Source organism: Xiphophorus couchianus, chromosome 22 (genome assembly GCF_001444195.1).
Source record: "Xiphophorus couchianus chromosome 22, X_couchianus-1.0, whole genome shotgun sequence".
NCBI lineage: Eukaryota > Metazoa > Chordata > Actinopteri > Cyprinodontiformes > Poeciliidae > Xiphophorus > Xiphophorus couchianus.
In genome coordinates, this window is record NC_040249.1 from 11,415,336 (window position 1) to 11,433,980 (window position 18,645).

Here is an 18,645-nt window from a genome sequence, read left to right on the forward strand (position 1 = left end):
GGAAGGGGAAACCACTCTGGACTCACTCTGGAGATAAAGGAGAGAGAAATGCTACACACTGGGGATCAAACACACAGCTAAGCTTTATCTCTTAAGTTGTGACCCATAAAATTCATGTTTAAAAGGTAACTTTTATCTTTCTGATGTTGACAAAGCAGCAGAAGACAGTGGCTGCTGCTGTTTCTCATGTTTTCCCTCCGCTCTTAATTACAAGTCTTGGTATAAGCTTGGTGGCTACACACTCTGGTTTCTCATCAGGTTTACTCTGACCTGAAAGTGATGCGTCAGCAGATGTTTATAGACAGGAGCTTTTTTTGGTATCTATCTCTGTAGTGACTGCTGAAAGTTTCATTTAAGAGAAAGCAAGGGAGGGGTTTAATTACCCAGACTGGATTTTGGCACAGATTGCAGCAGTGACGTTTTACTCTATAAATGTTTGAAAGTTGACATGAAGATCAAGTATGAGGCGTGAAGTGAAGGGGAGTAAGAGTGGGGACGTGGATCATGGCTTACCTCATCTCCTCTTAACAGGAGAAATGAGGTAAGGTTACAACCTTTTCCAGACGTGTTGACTCATGTTTGCTGTGTTTGCATCCTGTGTGCACATGCTACTTTGCTAAGCATGTAGCTTAAAATGAGAAATGATGTCAAATTGTTTGGCTTTCTCTCTCCTTTTGGTCAGTACTCCTTAACGTGCACTATGGTCAGGATGAGGTTTACATTGCTCACTCCATTTTGCGTCCAGCGTTTTGTTAACAGTTCATTGTGAAAAATGTGACCCAATTTTTTCGACTATTTTAACATTTGTTTAAGAGTTGTAATGTAAGAAGCTAAAGGAACAGCATCTGAAATATTTCTGTCCAGACTTTATGCTGTGAGCAATGAATAATTATTCAGGTTGGTATCAGAGGCAATGTCTGAATGAGAAATATAATTTTAGAACTAAATAAAAAGTATTATGGAGTAGACATTCCATAATGTCTATGGAATATTTGTTCCATAGACATTATGAAGTCTAGGGAGTTACTAACTTAGTAACCTTACTAAGTTGTCTTAGTAACTTAGTAAAAGTTACTAAGACATAAAGTCTTCAGTAACTTTTATTGGGAATTGATGTGGTTAGACTGGCTAGCATTGCTAAAACAGATCCCATATATAATCTCTGGAGAATAACCTAACATACTGAGGTTGAAAGGTTCAATAAGATAAAAAAGAAAAATACTTTTGCTGTAGTCTCTTCAGCCTTCCTGTTATTTGCTAAAAGTTTTGCTTTCTCTCGCTTTCATGCAGCCTAAATAAAATGCAGATTTGTTTTGACATGTTGTACATTATAAAGCTTGTAATAAAATAGCTGCTTATATATGTAATATATCCCCACATGAACAACTTTCACTTTTAAATGTTTTTTTTGGATCTGGAACCGGATCTGGTAGTCTTGCTCTCTCGCTGTTTGCAGCCGGAACAATGTCTCAACATGTCATAAAACAGTTTCCATTTTAAACACCTTTGTACAGATTTTGTGCTTCCTCTGACTTCAGTTTTAAAAACTTCACTGATACTGAAAATAGTTGACAGTGTAGACATTTACTGAATGAGGAATACTCCAACTACTTTGTTTAATAAATACCTAAGCCTATTAGGGCGTAGGTATGGTGCTTTCACTGATTAGAAAAAAGACAAAAAATGGGACTTTCTGATCGGGAAAGACTTGTCAATCTGATGCCCCATTTACACAGAACATATTTTCAGTGACACTGTAATATTTTGTTTAAGTGTCTCCAGTGACATTACAAGCAATGCATCTTCACACTAATTATAAGGAATCAAATAAAATGAACCTGCTTTCAGGTCCTTTGTTTTCCAGTATTTCCCCTGAACTCAGCTCATAGTTTATGCAAAACGTTTATTTGAGGCGCATAAGAAGCACTGATCGTGTGCGATAGAAACACTGGAAGATTGAGTCGTCAGAGGATTAGAAGTTGGTCTGGTTCAGTTTGCTGAATGGGTATTTTCTGTGCCAATGTGCCTTCACGCCATCTTTCCCAAGCTTACAGCGCACGGACAGTATGTCTGAATACATCTGCACATGTGCAACTTTGCAATGTCAGTTATTTTCTCTGAGGAGTGGATGTGAATTATACATCCAGGCTGGCACAGTTGTGGCGTGGTCTTGCTGCTTATGTAATAGCTGCTGTGGAAGCCATTTGCCTTTCTGTACTTAGCAGCACTTTGGTGTGCGTCTGCAGCATTGTGTGCTTTCTGATTCAACTCCGATAAGTGATTTCAAGTTGGACCTGAAGTGGCTTTGGTAAAATGTTGTTCCAACTTTATTTCAAATCTTGTAGTCAAATAAATCAGCATTCTCACTTTCAAAAATCAGTGCTACCTCTTCATTTTGCCTGATTATGTTAATCAAAAAAGTGGTTGCTTTCAGTTTCAGGAAAGCAGATCCTTTCTCTCTGCTCTGGCCTCTGCTAATCTGAAACAATAGCCTTCCTTTATTCACTGAGCCATTTGGGGGGAGGAAGGAAAGCTTAAGAGGGAAAACTGTATTCTTCTCTCCTCTTTTAGGACAATGAGAATTTAGAACTGCTTTAGTGCTTGGATTTACTCCAACAAACCCCATGTTGGGACCACATTTACTCTGATAAATAATCATAACTTCGCCCCTAGTTGTGTGCTAAATCAAAATGATCCTTGCAAACAGTAGCCATTGGCCACACTGATCTGTTTCTATGCCACTGGCATTCTTGGTATTTCCACTGTCCGTGGTTTCGACCACTGACCACTGCTGGATAATTTGGCTGGATAGCCTCCTGGAAAATTCAACAATTGGAGCAGAACAGGAATGTCAGCCATGGTTCTCTTTTTCCCATAGCTGCATCATCAGTTCCGTCCACTGCCAGCTGATATTGGAACCACAGAAAGCAGACTGATATATTTTCACGCATATTTTTGGTACCAATTGAAATATGTTCATAAATTACTGTGCAGGCAACCTGTTCAGGGTAACCCCGCCTCTCACCTGAAACGTTCGCTGGAGATAGGCACCAGCACCCCTCCCGACCGCAGTAGGCACAAGGGTGTTAGAAAATGGATGGATGGATGGATGAATTACTGTGCAGGACAAAATGCTGATTAGCGACAAGTCCTTTTGATCAGAAACGTCCAAGGTGAAACGGATATCTTTTAAAAAATGTTGATGACATATTAATCATAAAAACAATTTCATTTACTTACATCACAAATCACATCACATCTTCTGATATAGATATGTTGTGATTTGTAAGATGAGTTGGACCATTATTCAAGATAGCCACTACAACAATAAATTGTATTTTGCACTTTAGGCTGTTTGTGCTTCATTAAATCAGTGCCGCACAAACAGCTTTGGTCAATAGTATTTCTCACCCATTTAAATATATATATATTTTGTATTATAAGCATTTCAATGCCCACAGGTGGATAAATTTCACCACCCAGACATGTGGGGTCCTTGAACAAACATTTGTGAGAGAATGGGTCACTCTCAGAGGTCCAGTAAATTTCACCATGGTGCATTAATAGGATCCCACTTGCACAATAATTAAAATCATTGGTAGAATTTCCACACTACTAAATATTCCTCAATGTTCTGTCAGTGGTTTCATAAGAAGGTGTGAGCATTTAGAAATGACAGTGACTCAGCCAAAAGGTGATAAGCCACTTAAAATCACAGAGCTGGATCAATGGATGTTGATGCGCATTGTGCGCTGAAGTCAGCAATATTTTGCAGAGTCAATAAGACCTTCAAGCTCCATGAGACCGACAGATTATCTGTAGAACAGAGAGCTTCAAGAGATGGGTGTCTGTGACCTAGCAGCTTTATCCAAGCTTTATATCATCGGGTTTGAATGGATGTAGTGGTGGAAAGCACACCATCATTGGACTCTTTAGTAGTGGTGTCATGTTTTCTGGAGTGATGAACTATGTGTCTGTGATTGGGAATCCAATGTTCAAGTCTTGGCAGATGTATAGTTTGGTGCAGAGGGGATGGTATTGTGCTTTTTCTCAGGTGTTGAGCTTATTTCCAGAGATAGCCACCCTTAATGGTTTAGTGTACCAAGACATTTTGGACAAATTCATGATCCCAACTTTGTGGGAATAATTTAGGAATGATCCCTTCTTCTTTCTGTATGACCGCTTGGCACTGCAAAATATTTGAATGAATGAGTTTGAAGGGAAAGAAAGGAACTGGTCTGCGAACTCAAGACCTTGTTTGGTTTGAGTGGGGAAGTGGGCTGTAAATTCTGTTGCTTGATGCTGATTTCTGCCCTTAGTGCAAAGTGACAGACAATAGCAACTGCAGAAAGTTTAGATAAAAGACCCAAAGGTATTTGACCCAATAGATCGCCTTTGTGTTTAATTAAAGTGGAGACCATAAGCCAGGTATTTTCATTCAGTATCAGCACAGATTATAACTTGACTCAAACTTGACTTTATTTAATGAGATTTTAATCTGTCTGTATGATTGGATTGATTTGATTAGACCTTTCTCTACATAACTTACATCAGTTTCTCTTATGAATGCCATGACACAATTGCTGTGAACTATAAGTTTATAAATATACAGAATTACATTAGAATATTTTAAGCACATTGTTACTAGTTAATGTAGCCATTTGAACTTATGAAAATGCCAGTATCATCAGAAAGGCTGATAGTTCTTCAGCTCAAAAAAAGCTGAAGAAGAGCTTCAGCTTCCCAAGAGCTGTGCGAAAAATTTAGATGATCAACTGAAGACTGATGCATCTCTCTGGTCACATACCAGATTTTTTGTGTATATCTTCCTTTTTATTCAGGAGTTTACGTTTAGATCCTTTTTATCTGCTGGGGATGTGTGTAAAGGAGAAACAGATTCGAGTCGATCCATTCTCACGTCCCGATTGAAGCCAGATGCTTTGAGATGTTAGGAAACCAACCTGTCTGCTATTACACAAAACACATTCATTCACCTATTCACTCCCACTTTTCCTTCCTTCCTTTTTCCATTCTTCATGTCTCGCTATCTCATTTCACCCCGTACATAAAAATCGTGGGCCTCCAGAACCATGGCAACGCTTCCAAACAAAGGGAAAGGCTTGAGTCTGCAGCAACAGCAAGTTGGTTGTAAAAGAAGAGATGGAAGAGGGAAAAAAAAAACTAAAAAAAGAGGACCTGCTGTCAAATACCTCTGTATAAACTTCTTTGTAGAAAACTCATTTGTTTCACAACAAAAAAAAGCTGATTTTATAAATTCATAGTTCCGAAGTAGTCAGGGCACAAATACTTTTTGGTTCAAAGTTACAATGTCAACAATGCTATCCATCATAATATGTGCCTGGTTTAGGTGAAGAGGGCTGTGATGTGATTGGTTACACAAACGTAGTGTGACCTTAAAGCTGTCCCGTGTGGGGGTAGGTGAGAATGAGCGACCAGAGACAGTCATTGTGTTGGAATGGAGGCACAATATAACCTCAGGCCCTTTGGCAAAACTTTAAAAGAGCTCAGCTTTTTCAGTGGAGCTGGTTTTCTCAATGCAGTGTGGCTCTCTTTTGTCTTAAACTTGATGTTGGAGATTTTGTGAGTAGATGTGTCACAAATAAATGGGAGAATAAACAGGGTGTGGACACATCACCTTTCTGTGCCCTGCTGCCAAGCTTCTATTGTGGATTCTTCTTTGTTTGCAGATGCCAAGCGTTATTCCAGCTTACCTCTACTGCTTAGGTTTTGCTGGGCTCAACTCTCACAATTAAACCTTTTTTGTGTTGATTTATATTAGTAAAAGTAAATCAGAAATTCTGCTGATATAAAACAACTTCTTCACTAAACATAAATGACTTTATAGACTTTAATTTTCTTTTTAAGGCGCCGTTCCTGCCCCAAAAACTGTGTAATGACCAGGTAGCCAAATAGCTGTGAACTGATCCAATTACATCCTTTTTTATGGTTCAAGGATTTCTGATGCTGTACTAACAAGTTAATTTTTTTCCTAACTTCATAGTTACTTCAGTGGCAGTGTGTCACAGTTCAGGTATAGGCAGATGGAAATCTAGTCACATAGGGCTAAGAAGACAGGATGCTGAATGAAAAAGGGGTTGAAAAACTAAACTAGTGGCAGGAGTGGAGTAGAGTAGTAATCTATCTCAGGAAATGTGGAAGAGAGGATATATGACGAAGTAAACAGGAAAGTAGAAAGGGAAATTAAGTGTAGGAAGGAAGTGGGAAACTCCTAAAATATGGCTTAAGAAAAACATCACCTTTGCCATTGATTGAACTTCTCTGAAGATGATCTTCACCTGTATTTAGGCATTCATCTTCATTGGAAAGTGACTTAAAGCATCACTGCACCAGATGTAGATTAAGCAATAAAGAAATGTAATAAGCAGAAAACATCGCAAATTTTTACCCGATTAAATGTCATTTACAACCACCAGATATTTTTTTCTCTATACAATGAGATGATTTCCTGCTGTTTCTTATTTCACAATTCAAATCTTGGCATGTTTAAAAACCTGCAAAATTTATTGCAGTTAGTGAACCACTGAATCGTTTCACATATTTTAAGTATACGTGTCACTTATGATGCACCCAACTTTGTATGCTAGATTTGCCAAAACAGAATTTACTAATAAAGGCAGCTGAGAGTGACTAATTAAACTGTAAACAAGATAAACTGAAGATCTCAGAAAAATGCTACAAACCTTTGAGAACCTCAACAGTTAGTTCAGGCAGGCTGTAGGTCTCTGCCAGGTATTCTCATCAATAAAACACATTTTCTCTCCTCTGAGCAAATACTTTCCAGTACTTATTAACTTGCATAGGTTAATTGTTCACTCGTATGTGAACAAATTTCAGTATTTTCCAGCTCTGGGTGAAAATGGAAAAAGAAGAGAAGAAGGGAAATAAATCTGTATGTCCAAGCTTTTTTCCATATTTTATTTTTTCATCACAAACTGTGGTTTTTGCATTTTCCATCTTTAAAGCCTCTGCAACAATGACAGTAAATTTGCTATGAACCCTTTATATTTTAAAAAGCAATTTGGAAAAGCATCAAACTTTGAAATCACTATTATGTGCGATCCCTGCTCTGCTTGCTGATTCATTATTGAAATCTAATAAGACCCATTCACATGAAGGCCTCTGCCTTTATTATATAACTCTTGAAACCACAATTAATATTTTTTTTCTTCTGGTTAAAGGAACTAGAAGGGGAATAAATGAGGAAAAAAGACTTAAATAGCAAAATTACCCCTGAAACTGACGTAACATTTTCTCATATTGAGGAATTAGAACAACAGATGGTGTTTCTGTCCACATTTACTGTCTTAAGGTTCTCAAACAGGATTACAAATGCCTGATTTCTCCAAGCACTTGTGGCCTCTCTCCGGACTACCTGTTCTTACAAAATCCCCTCAACCTTTCCATCAGTCACCCGCTTTCCACTTGCCTTTGTTTCATCACCTCTAAAATTTTTCATTTTTTCATTTTTCTCTCCATTCTCACGTCTCCAACTCTGTCCAGAGCTCAGCAGTCTCCACTACAGCTCAGAGGTTGCGTGTGATTGCAAATGGGGGAATCCACTGCAGGGGAATAATACGCTTCCTCTTTTGGCATTTTTAACAGACTTATCATAACAGGATTATTTCCTCCCTGTCGCAGGACCTCCTTCTGCATCTTGTTAGAAAGCTACCTGGAAACTTATTATTCTGGCCCAGTTGATGTGAAGGATAAATTCAAGCACAATATGATCTAGTGCAATTCTAATTTTAATCTGTAAAATTAGAATTGAACCTAATTTAACCTAAAATAAAATTAGGTTATTTTAATCTGTAAAATAACCTAATTTTAAACCTAAAATTAGGTTATACATTTTTTGAATTTAGATTTAAGTTCCCTGTGTTGACCCCTGCTAGGTGTAGGCAAAACAGCTTATTTTTAAATGCTTCAGTGTCAGAAAAATGTTCAGGAAGTGGAAATTTTCTCTATATTTAGTGGTGATTAAAGCTTGTTTTTCCCTCTTCCCATCTTGTGCTGTTGTCTGGAGAAGAAGATGCATCCACTGAGGAACAAGTGATGGGAACATAAAGTATTTTCACTTTCTCAGAGGAATGTATCAACAAAGAAAGATGGGGGGGGGGTGCTTCACTAACCTAAAGAAACAGCCCAGTGAGGAACTGAGAGGGGGATATTAGCCTTTGAGATTTGTTGCCGTAGTAGCCAGAACAATATTCCCTCCAGTGGAGGTCACGAGGTTGGGAAGGATGAAATCAAACCAGTCCCCTGCAACTCATCAGGAGGTCACAGGGTAACAGCTTAGGGGGGGGCATGGTTGATGGTTGCAGAGGGTTGTTAATTCTATTATCCTTGGCCAAGAGGTGCTTGTCAGGGCTTGAAGTGGAGAAGGAGGGCGAGGAGGAGGCAGCGGCTGCATAAAAGGTAACAGGAGGTTGTGAGCTCCGACTATTTTGGCATTGAGAGTGATCACATACCACGAATATCTTTATCTCCTTGACTCATGTGGACTCACAGAATCAGTGTCCTCCCTTTACCATCCCCCCACTTCCTGCATTTGAAGTCATCTCTTTAGAGTTTAGTGAGTGTTGAGTGGAATGGCAGAAACCAACTGAGTGTTTATTTACAGATTACTTCCCCAACATAGTATTTTTTTTTATTACAGATTATTTGGATTTCCACTCACCACAACATTTAGATGTTTTTATGTAGCATCCAGGATGTGTTTATCTGATGTGACAGTCTTTGGGTAAAAAGTTCAACGGCTTTTTATGAAAAATGTTACCATACAGCATTAATCTGTTATTTTTAGATGTGGGAAATGGATATATTACAGTTGTATTGTTAAGGCATTACCAAAGGTAAAAGTTCATAGCCTATGTATTTTTTTTAATCCTCTTAGTGGATGATCTGCACTATTCATTAGTCAGATTTCTTAAAGGTCTTAAAAGTTTTAAATATCTGTGCACCACAAACCCGTGTGGGCTACAGAACCAGTGAAATCTTTCTTTTTAAAGTTTTATTTGCCAATGGTGGAGAATGCAAAATCTTCATATAAATAACTACATCTTTTGTGCAACACTATGGTTAGATTTAGAAAATATGTTGAGATATTTGTGGTGCCGTCTTTATTTTTGAAATCTAGCATCAGTGCTCCTAAAATGTAACTTTTGTCACAGCAGTTATTTACTAACTTTTATTTTACTTGTCTGCTTGTAAGAAAATCTTAGTTCAGCGGTCTTGAAGATGTGTGTCCTTCCAGTCCTCCAGGGCAACAAACACTGATGAAATAGAGTCTTCAAATGGAGGGCTCAGCCTGCTGCAGCTCTTTGTATTTATATTACCTGCTCATGTTCCTGTTCCTAAAAATAGTTTCACTGAGGCTATTGTTGGTTTCTTCAAAGTTGTTTTGATGGGTGAGCAGTGTAACAGTAAGAAAGAAAAGTGACTGAAATTCAAAACTCAGTAAATTTAGATGAGTGCTTACAGTTATAGATGAGGACTTTTAGAAAAATCAAAGCTGATGGTGGTATTGTGATTCACCCCTGTCCCTGATCCGTGTTTCCAAACACATGAACTGCACTTTAGCATCTTTAATGTGCAGTTAGCATTGTTAGTGTGGATGGCATTTCAAAAACAGTTTCTCTGTTGAGAAAATCAGGTACGACATTGTATGGCAACTTTGCTCTACTCCATTTTGCTTTCCTGTTATTTACTAAATGCTTCACCCTTTCTTGTAGCCTTAATGAACCAGATATAATATAGTTTCCTTTAACATAACTTAGGATGTTAACTCATACATAACATCATACTGATTTCATTTAGAATAAATGCATTCAGTAGGATGCATTTAATATAAATTGTATTCAGTAACACTTAAATTTAAGAGTTTCGGTTTTGCAAATGTCAAAACATAAAGGGCCAAAGAAGAGAGGTTTTAATTTTTGTCATATACCTATAAATACTTACCAAATATAGAAGTACTGAGAACAAATGTAAACTTTTGAATGTAAAATTAGGATCATCATTAAGCCTACTTTGCCCTTGAATAAAGACTTGTAAAAGTCTTTATTTAAGGGCAGAAGATATTTTAAAATAGAAACTCTAACATTTTGTTGTTGCTCAAGTGATTATATAGAGGTTGCAAATTGAAGGATTGCTGTTTAAACAATTTATAAAGAAAATCTCAGTTTTCTTACTCTAACTAGTTCTAGGAATGTTCATTCAAATTAAAAGTAGTCCTCTCAGGAACTTTCTTAGACACAAACTTTATTTACCTTGCCATTTTAGTGGCCCTGCATACAAATTCTTGCAGGTTTGTCAATTCGATTAATATCTAAATGAAAATCAATGGAAAAGTTCTCAATTTATCAGTAAGATACTGACAGTTCACTCCATCCCTTGGGATATTGCCATTCAGCATGGATTTCATTCCTCCTCATATTTTTCTGGCTCCGAACTCACAATCGTTTCCGTGTATGACTCGATCAGTTGTATTGTTTTTGTCGGCTGTTTTGCAGGAATGATCAGAAAAAGGTTGTGCTCATTGGGGCCAAATTCTAACTCCTTTAGTAATCTAAGCCAGCATGAGCATCAAAGCTCATACTGGCTTTGATGCCATTGAAACAGAAATTATTCTAAATAAAGCCTTAAGATGACCTATTTACGCAAATACAGTCCTGTTATAAAACATGTCTCAGGGTTAGTTTTCTTCTACTTAAACCATGTGAATGTAATATCTTTGTTTCTTCTCTCTCATTAGTGTGCTGTTTGTCTGATGCGGTCAGGCTGCCATGGCTCTGGTCCAGGCACTTCCTGTGAGTGACCATCCCAATCCAGGTCTTGACCTCCACCAGTGCCGGCCACTGTCACCCCACTCCCCCTCGGACCCCTGCTCCGGTCCTTGTGGGGCCTGCAGCTCCGACACAGCCATGGGTTCAGTCAGCAGTCTCATATCAGGCAGGACATATCAAGAGAGGCACTGCAGGGCAGGCAGCGAATTCACCAACAAACCACGTCGCTCCACGCCGGCCACCAGCTGCTTCCGGCTGCAGGACAAAACCCTCCGCAGTGGGAGCTCCCTGGAGCAGCTGCTGGTCAACAGCAACCATACACAGCCTCAGGCCCAGGTTCTCCCTCCGCCACTGCCCACCAAAAAGCAGCCGCGACCTGGAAACTCTGCCGACGCAAGTGGGGGTGGAATGGCTGCTGGAGCAGCTGGAGGTGGAACCAATGCAAACTTTGGATATGTAAGCGAAGAGGTGGTTGTTGGAGACTGGAATGACAACCTGATGCTGACCGTCGCCAGTCCCTGCAGCGACCTGGAGGACCTAAAGGACAACGGGACTGTGAGCGGCAACATCAGTGGACCTCCTCCCAAACTCGTCCCAGTGTCTGGACAGCTAGAGAAGGTGAGGAGATGATGAAATATTTCTATTCAACAAAGGTCAAACAGTTTTTAGTTTTGTTTTTATCTGTTGAAAGAAAGTTTCAACAACAAATTAAACTGAATGAAATACAGGATGTGTTGCTTAATGTATTTGGTAACCAGCCTTAAAACTATAATATTGCACTGTGCTTCAAAATAATTTTTTTTGTTGTTGTTGTTTTTCTCTTTTCATTTAAAAAAACTCCACTTTTGATTTATCTGCAGATTTCTGATGTTTCCACTTGATCTTTATTAGACTGCTGACAGACAGTGTTCTTGGAGACCTGCTATCAATATCATCATTTTTCAGACTTTGCAGAATACGAAACAAAATGTCAGAGGATATCTTTGATGGTCTATCAAAAGATAGAGGGACCAATGATGGTCTTAAATTTCCTCCATTCATACACACACAGACTCCACCTGTGACGTTGTGGAATCCAAACTCTTGAGATAGAAATTTACAGCATTTTCAGAGTGATGAACACCAACCAGACTTAAAATATGTCAGATTATATTAAAAATACTTCTTTTTTTACAGAAAATAACCCTTGTAGAAACAGCACTGCTATAATAATAATGGCTAATGGTTATTAGGTTATGTTTAACTACGGAGCCAGGAATTTCTTGATCTATTAGAGTACTGTATTGTCATTATTACCGTACCCCGTGCCTATGTCCAAGTTTAATATAGAGAAATCAAGAATAAATACAATAAATACATACATTTTTAAAGAAATATAATTTTTTACAACATAACACATACATAAACAAGAAGAGAACTGAAAGGGTTTATTGACAATTAAAGAAGTAAATAACTGGGTATACCAAGACAAAATTATTAGCTAAAAATGAAAATGTCAAAATGTTGCCACATTTCACAATAAATATATTATTATTAATTATGTGGTTATTATTTTTAGTAGGAGTAGATTATATGATTGTTGTCAGATGTTTTAGTTGTACCTTTATGGAAAAGGAGCAGAAAAATTTAAAGAATGGGTTTTTTTTCTCTGAAGATATTTTTTAGTTCAGGTTTGATGCATTTAAATATAACAGTCTTCTCATTTCCCTGTCTATAAAAATAATTATAAATTTTCTGTGTGTATTTATGTGTATGTTTTCAAACAAGAATATATGTTTTGTCAATCTTAAAATTTTGTTTTAACAAATCTCTGTTCTGTTTTGAATTTGAGTTTGGCCAGTGTTTTACATTTTGGATTAAAAGCCATCCAGCTTCCATCAAAAAACACAATCAGTGAAATACTTTCTTAATGCTGATTTCTCATTAAGAGCTTGCTTTAGTAATCATATTTTCCAACAATGATTCCACCATGCACATCGCTGAGGAAAAAGCAATAATTTATTTTTTCTTTAAGTGGAAAACTGTAATTTCTTGATTTTTTTCCATTCACTTCAATTAATCTGTTGACACATTTATTTCAGTATTTGTTCTTGGTTATGACCGTTTTGATCCACCGCATATCAAAACATCTTAGACTGTAACTAAGAGGAACACTGCAATGGGATGTTGAGATGTTTTTATTTTTGTCCAGAAGCATTTGAAGCAAAGTGATTATATGCAAAGTGACCGATTACTGAACCAGAAATCTTTATTTGACTATCAGCCTGATACTAAATCCCTCTCTGTACTGTAAGCACTGAGACCTCTGTCCTTTTTAAAGGACAACGTTGTCTTCAGTTACAGCTCGGGATTACGTGATCGGAGACTTAATGTTTTTTTCAATCTGCTTTCGCCTATCTTTAGATTCTATTCATAAGAAAGTCTGAGGTTATTTAATTAGCTCATTTCCATCGATCCATTGAGCCAGACCAGCTCAGATGGATCAGTTGACTCACCTTGCAGACGCTTTATGATCAGTGACAGAAATCACTTACTTCTATCGACGTATCTAATGAACCTTAAGGAACATCATTAAAAAATGCTTACAGAACAGAAGAAGCTTTCTGTGTCATCTCTACTGGACCTTCACCTCCAGTTTTCACTCTCTTACTCCTTTGACCTTTAATCAAATGTCCTCTCTTCTTACTCCATCTATTTATTTACTCGTTCGTTGAAAATATCAGTATTAGTGAAGTCTATAGGCTATTCTGACAGTGGTACAGGTCAGAATATCAGTCACCTCATTTGAAATAGCCTAATAGCAGTGCCTATAGAAGTATATTCATTAAAATTTTCCATATTACATTATTGCTATAACTTTTATGTTTGTGTTGTGTAGTGCTATTTAATTCATCTAGATTTTCTGAAATGTAATATGGAATCATTCTTAAGTAGCAAAACAAGAATAGATGGGGCTAACTTGTTTTTGCATAAGTAATAAATATGCATAAGTATAGTAGAACAGATGAGCTTTTTGTAAGTCAGAAATGATCAATTGTTTTATTTTCTTCCCTTTCAGAACATGGAGAAAGTCTTGATTCGTCCCACGGCTTTCAAACCTGTCGTCCCCAAGAACCGTCACTCGGTGCAGTACCTGTCTCCACGGCCAGGCGGCAGCAGTCTGTCTGAGAGCCAAGCCAGCCTAAACCTCCTGTTGCCCCTCGCCGCCCCCAACAGCACGAGCAGCACAAACAGCAACGTTGGCAGCTCCAGCTCCAGCTCTGAGGGGAAAACAAATTCGTGCGGAGGCCGTAACGCTCGCAGCATCCAGTCCTGCTCCATGTCCGACTCTGGGAGAAACTCCCTCTCCAGCCTCCCCACCCACAGCAGCACAGGCTACAGTTTGGCCCCCAGCGAGGGATCCAGCTCGGGGTCTGGTTCCGGGGGCTCGGTGGAGCCGGTGTTGGCTCTGGTTCGCAACACTTCAGGAGGAAGTGGCGGCCACGGTCACAGCAATTCGGACAGCGGACGCTCCTCCTTCAGCAAAAGCACAGGCTCGGGGTCGCTGAGCGGGCGCGGGCAGCCCCTCTCCGACAGCGGGTCCTGTGGGCACTCGCCACCACCTGTGGAGGGATACGAAGTGGTGGTGAAGGAGCTGGAAGAGAAACTGAGGGAGCGAGACCAGGAGCTCCAACAGCTCCGGGAAAACCTGGATGAGAACGAGGCAGCCATCTGCCAGGTGGGGCGCCGTCATCCTGTCACACGAACAAAACTCATTTAAAATGTCAAATAAAGCCTTTGATGCTGACGCTGGTTCAGAAAACTGTCTCACTCATTCCTTTTGCATTGGAAGGTGTATGAAGAAAAGCAGCGACGCTGTGAAAGAGAGATGGAGGAGCTGAGACAGAGCTGTGCAGTCAAGATGAAACAGACGTCTCAGAAAGCTCAGAGAGCCCAGCAGGTGCTGCAGTTACAGGTAAGTGAGACACATAGAAACATTTTATGTCTTATGCAGTGCTTTGCAAAGCTATTCATACCCCTTTTAGACTTTTCACATTTTGTCACATTACAACCACAAACCTGAAAGTATTTTATTAGGATTCTGTTTGCTCACCGATGATCTCTAACGACTTCAGAGAACTTTACAGAGCTGCGGGGGATTGTACATTTTGAAGTTATGAAACTGAAATATGTTTTCTAAACTTCAATAGTGTGCAAAATATTTTTGTTTGTTTTTTTTTTTAAATGTCAGCGTTAAGTAACCTGACTACGCTGTGTTTTTGTCTCAGGAATTATAAACGTCATGTGATAATTTGACCTTCATATCGAACCTGCATGTCTGCTCGTTCCCAGGTATTCCAGCTACAGCAGGAGAAAAAGAAGCTGCAGGAGGATTTCTCATCCCTGCTGCAGGACAGAGAAACACTAGAGAGAAAGTGTGCCACCATCCAGAGGGAGCAGACGCAGCTGGGGCCTCGACTGGAGGAGACGAAGTGGGAGGTGAGTCAGAATGTGACTTTGGAAAGGTCACATTCTGAATCGCAGTGTCTTTGATTTTGGCAGGAATCCTTTGGCTGTATGTCTCTTTTTTGTTACTATAAAATGTTTGAGTATGATAAGGCTTAAAATACATTATACAAGTATTTCTAGAGTTTCTGCCTTCCTCCAATACATTTCATTCTGTTCATCAGGTTTGTCAGAAGTCAGGAGAGATCTCGCTCCTGAAGCAGCAGCTGAAAGAAATCCAGTCTGAGCTCAGCCAGAAAGCAGGTGACATTGTCGTGCTCAAGGCCCAGCTCCGGGAAGCTCGCTCCGAGCTGCAATCGAGCCAGGGCCGAACCCAGGAGGCCCAGACGGCCCTGCGGACGAGATCCCTGGAGCTTGAGGTCTGCGAGAACGAACTCCAAAGACGCAAGAGTGAAGCCGAGCTGCTGCGGGAGAAAGTCAGCCGTCTGGAGGACGAGTCGGGCCGGATCCGCGACACACTGTCCAATCACAGCGGAAACGCACCCAAGAAGGGGCTTGGCATGAGCCTGTCGTTTCAACAGGGAAGAGTTGTGATGGGAAGGGGAGGTCCCAGTCCCTACATGTACCGTGATGGAGAGGACAGTTACCTGGTGTGGGGCGGAGAGAGCGACGAAGCCAAGGCTCAGAGGCAGAATGCAGAAACACTAATGGGACTCAGACAGCAGGTACTTTTTTGGCAATTCTTTGTGGCACAGAAAACAAAAGTAGATGTAAAAAAGTGAAATTTTCATGAATATTTTAGCAAACTGCCTTTTGGATACAATTCAGTTTATTTTTAGAGCAAATGGGCCAAATTCTTAAAAAATATATGATCATATCACAGGGTTTCTCCCAGCAAACTTACTAAACCTGGTGCTCAGGGCGCTACAGCAGTCATCCAGCCACACGCTGTGTTTGAGTTAAAAATTTTTTAAAGTTGACAGGAAATTTATCACACTTCTATATTTTCAAGAGAACACATACAGAGATCGCAGTTTTAACAATGCTAGCTGTGCTAACAGTGCTGAAATAGTATACTAAAGGGTGTTGGAAATGTCAACTCTGTAATTATGTTTGTCTGTTGCAAAACAGTGAAAATAGTTTTACAGCAACTGTTCTCACACACGCTTGATGTGGCATCTACCATAATTAATTAATGGCCTCTCGTAGCACAAAGGCTAGAGAAATATTTCCACTACTGATCTCATTGTTGTCCTATATTATTGTCATCAAACATAAATCAGAATCAGCTAATGTAAGTATGAGCAGGTCAAGCCTTTACGAAAACAGGAGATCAAATAATAGCCCCTAAGTTTTTATCGTTGCACATCTGTTATGAAGACTACAGTTTTAGCTGTTTGTGCATTTTGACCTTTCTCTTTCTTTTCACCTCTGCCTACCTTTAAGACTCGATCTAAAAAGCTCATTGTTGTGTCTATTCTATTCTTCAAATAAATTGAACTTCAGAAATACTCCTCGGAGTTATTTTAATCCAATACAGCTATGGAACTCATGACATATATTCTGTGTTTGTTTCCATTCAATTTATCAAGCTCTATTTTAATTTAAGTTTTTTTAAGAGGTGCATTAGCTCATAAAATTTTCAAGTATTAAAAGTCGTTTCACAGTTTTGTAAATCTGTGCCTGTGCACCAACCACACCTTTCACCACTGAAATGCAAAACTTTTTTTCTTTTTTTTTTTTCCAGGTGGATCGACTGAAAGCCGAGCTCATGTATGAGAGAAGAACTGGCGAGGAGCAGCGGTCACGCTTTGAGGAAGAGAGGAGGGTCTGGCACGAGGAGAAAGAGAAAGTAAAAAAAATAATAATTTAAATAAAAATCTAAATCTTTTCTCTATTTTACATTGTTTGCTGCTTGCTTCCTCACATATTTTATTTACAGTGTGGGATCTTTCCCCTCCCCTTCACCCAGGTAATCCGCTATCAAAAGCAGCTGCAGCAGAACTACATCCAGATGTATCGCCGCAACCGTGATCTAGAGCGAGTGATGAGGGAGCTGAGTCTGGAGCTGGAGAACAGGGACATGGAGGACTACGAGGTCCGCAGCGGCAGCAACGACATCCACTTTGAGGAAATCACTGCCACTGAGATCTAGACACACACACACACACATGCACGTAATCCAGTAAAATGTGCACACACAACATGGAGAAAACTCACTAAAGTTCCTGAAGATGCAAACCAAACACTGAACTGTGGACCAAATGCTGTACTAGCTTCAACGTGGTGTTACATGGAGCGCAGATCGAGCTCTGAACACTGTTAAAAAGGGAACATCTCTCAAAGGTGCATTTGTTAGTCCGTGTTAACACAGATGTGCCCCACTAATTCATCTCCTGGCATCTCCTGCAGTGTTTCTATTAGGTTTTTACCTCTATAAAGCCAGCACAAAGACTGCATTCTTTCTGAGACCAAAAGCATTGGGGAGCGTGTCATTTTCAGAATATCTCCAAATCAGGGTGTTTAAATTAAACAGGAACCTAAAGCAAAAAATTATATATATATATATATATATATATATATATATATATATATATATATATATATATATATATAAAATATTCCCTACAGAAAAATCTCATCATCATGCACTTAAGCTTCTTGGCTGCTTGCAATATAAAACACCTGGCCACCAGCATGTACAGTATATTCAGGCGTCAACACAGCAGTTCAGTTAGCAGTGACCAATCTAAACTACGGTGCCGCAAAAAAAAAAAAATTCATAGCATTGACAGTTTAGATTCCTCATTTACCACCAACCTGTAAATAAGTTAGAAGACATGTTGTAATTTAGGCATTTTGGCTGCAGTTTGTGTTATTACAGCACATGTGTGGTGACCTGTGTTTTCAGAGAGAAAGAACATAATAACTCATCTCTGCTTAGCTCACTGAGAGAAACAATGGCATGATTTTACCCAAGATTTCCAGTTCTCTTTTGTCTGGGATTATTCTGTTTTCTTCAGAAGAAAATCAGAAAAGTGATACCAACTAAGCTCAACTTCGATGTTTGAGCTCATAGTTTATTTACTTGTGGACATCTCATTCTGTTGCTTCCCACCAAGACTCCAGGATCCAATAAAAGCTAGTTTTTCACTTTGAACTCATGTTTTTTAGTCATACTGTGCCTCATAAAACTGGTTCAGACGATGTAGCGAGCCTGAATTTAGCTTGGGGGAAGAGGTGAAGTATGGCAGATATCAGTGGGGTTTATAAAGATCTCTCTTTTTTATTTGTTTTTCTCCCAGTTCCAACTTTCTGCTTCATTGTTAGCTATTTTTATCTATCTCAGCTATTAGCACCAGGGTGAAACCAA

At 39.2% G+C, this 18,645-nt stretch overlaps 1 protein-coding gene across 1 annotated transcript in view; it reads left to right on the top strand.

The window, feature by feature from the left end:
• The window catches only part of lzts2a (leucine zipper, putative tumor suppressor 2a), a 39,289-nt gene extending 21,432 nt beyond the window's left edge, over window positions 1–17,857 (top strand). Inside the window, exons 3-9 of the mRNA XM_028007347.1 lie at window positions 10,796–11,444; window positions 13,885–14,544; window positions 14,659–14,781; window positions 15,159–15,305; window positions 15,497–15,997; window positions 17,020–17,124; window positions 17,245–17,857. Of these exons, the coding sequence (XP_027863148.1) occupies window positions 10,827–11,444; window positions 13,885–14,544; window positions 14,659–14,781; window positions 15,159–15,305; window positions 15,497–15,997; window positions 17,020–17,124; window positions 17,245–17,427 (2,337 nt within the window). The 5' untranslated portion in view covers window positions 10,796–10,826 and the 3' untranslated portion in view covers window positions 17,428–17,857. The remainder of the gene's footprint in view (window positions 1–10,795; window positions 11,445–13,884; window positions 14,545–14,658; window positions 14,782–15,158; window positions 15,306–15,496; window positions 15,998–17,019; window positions 17,125–17,244) is intronic.
• The last annotated feature ends 788 nt before the right edge of the window (window positions 17,858–18,645 follow it).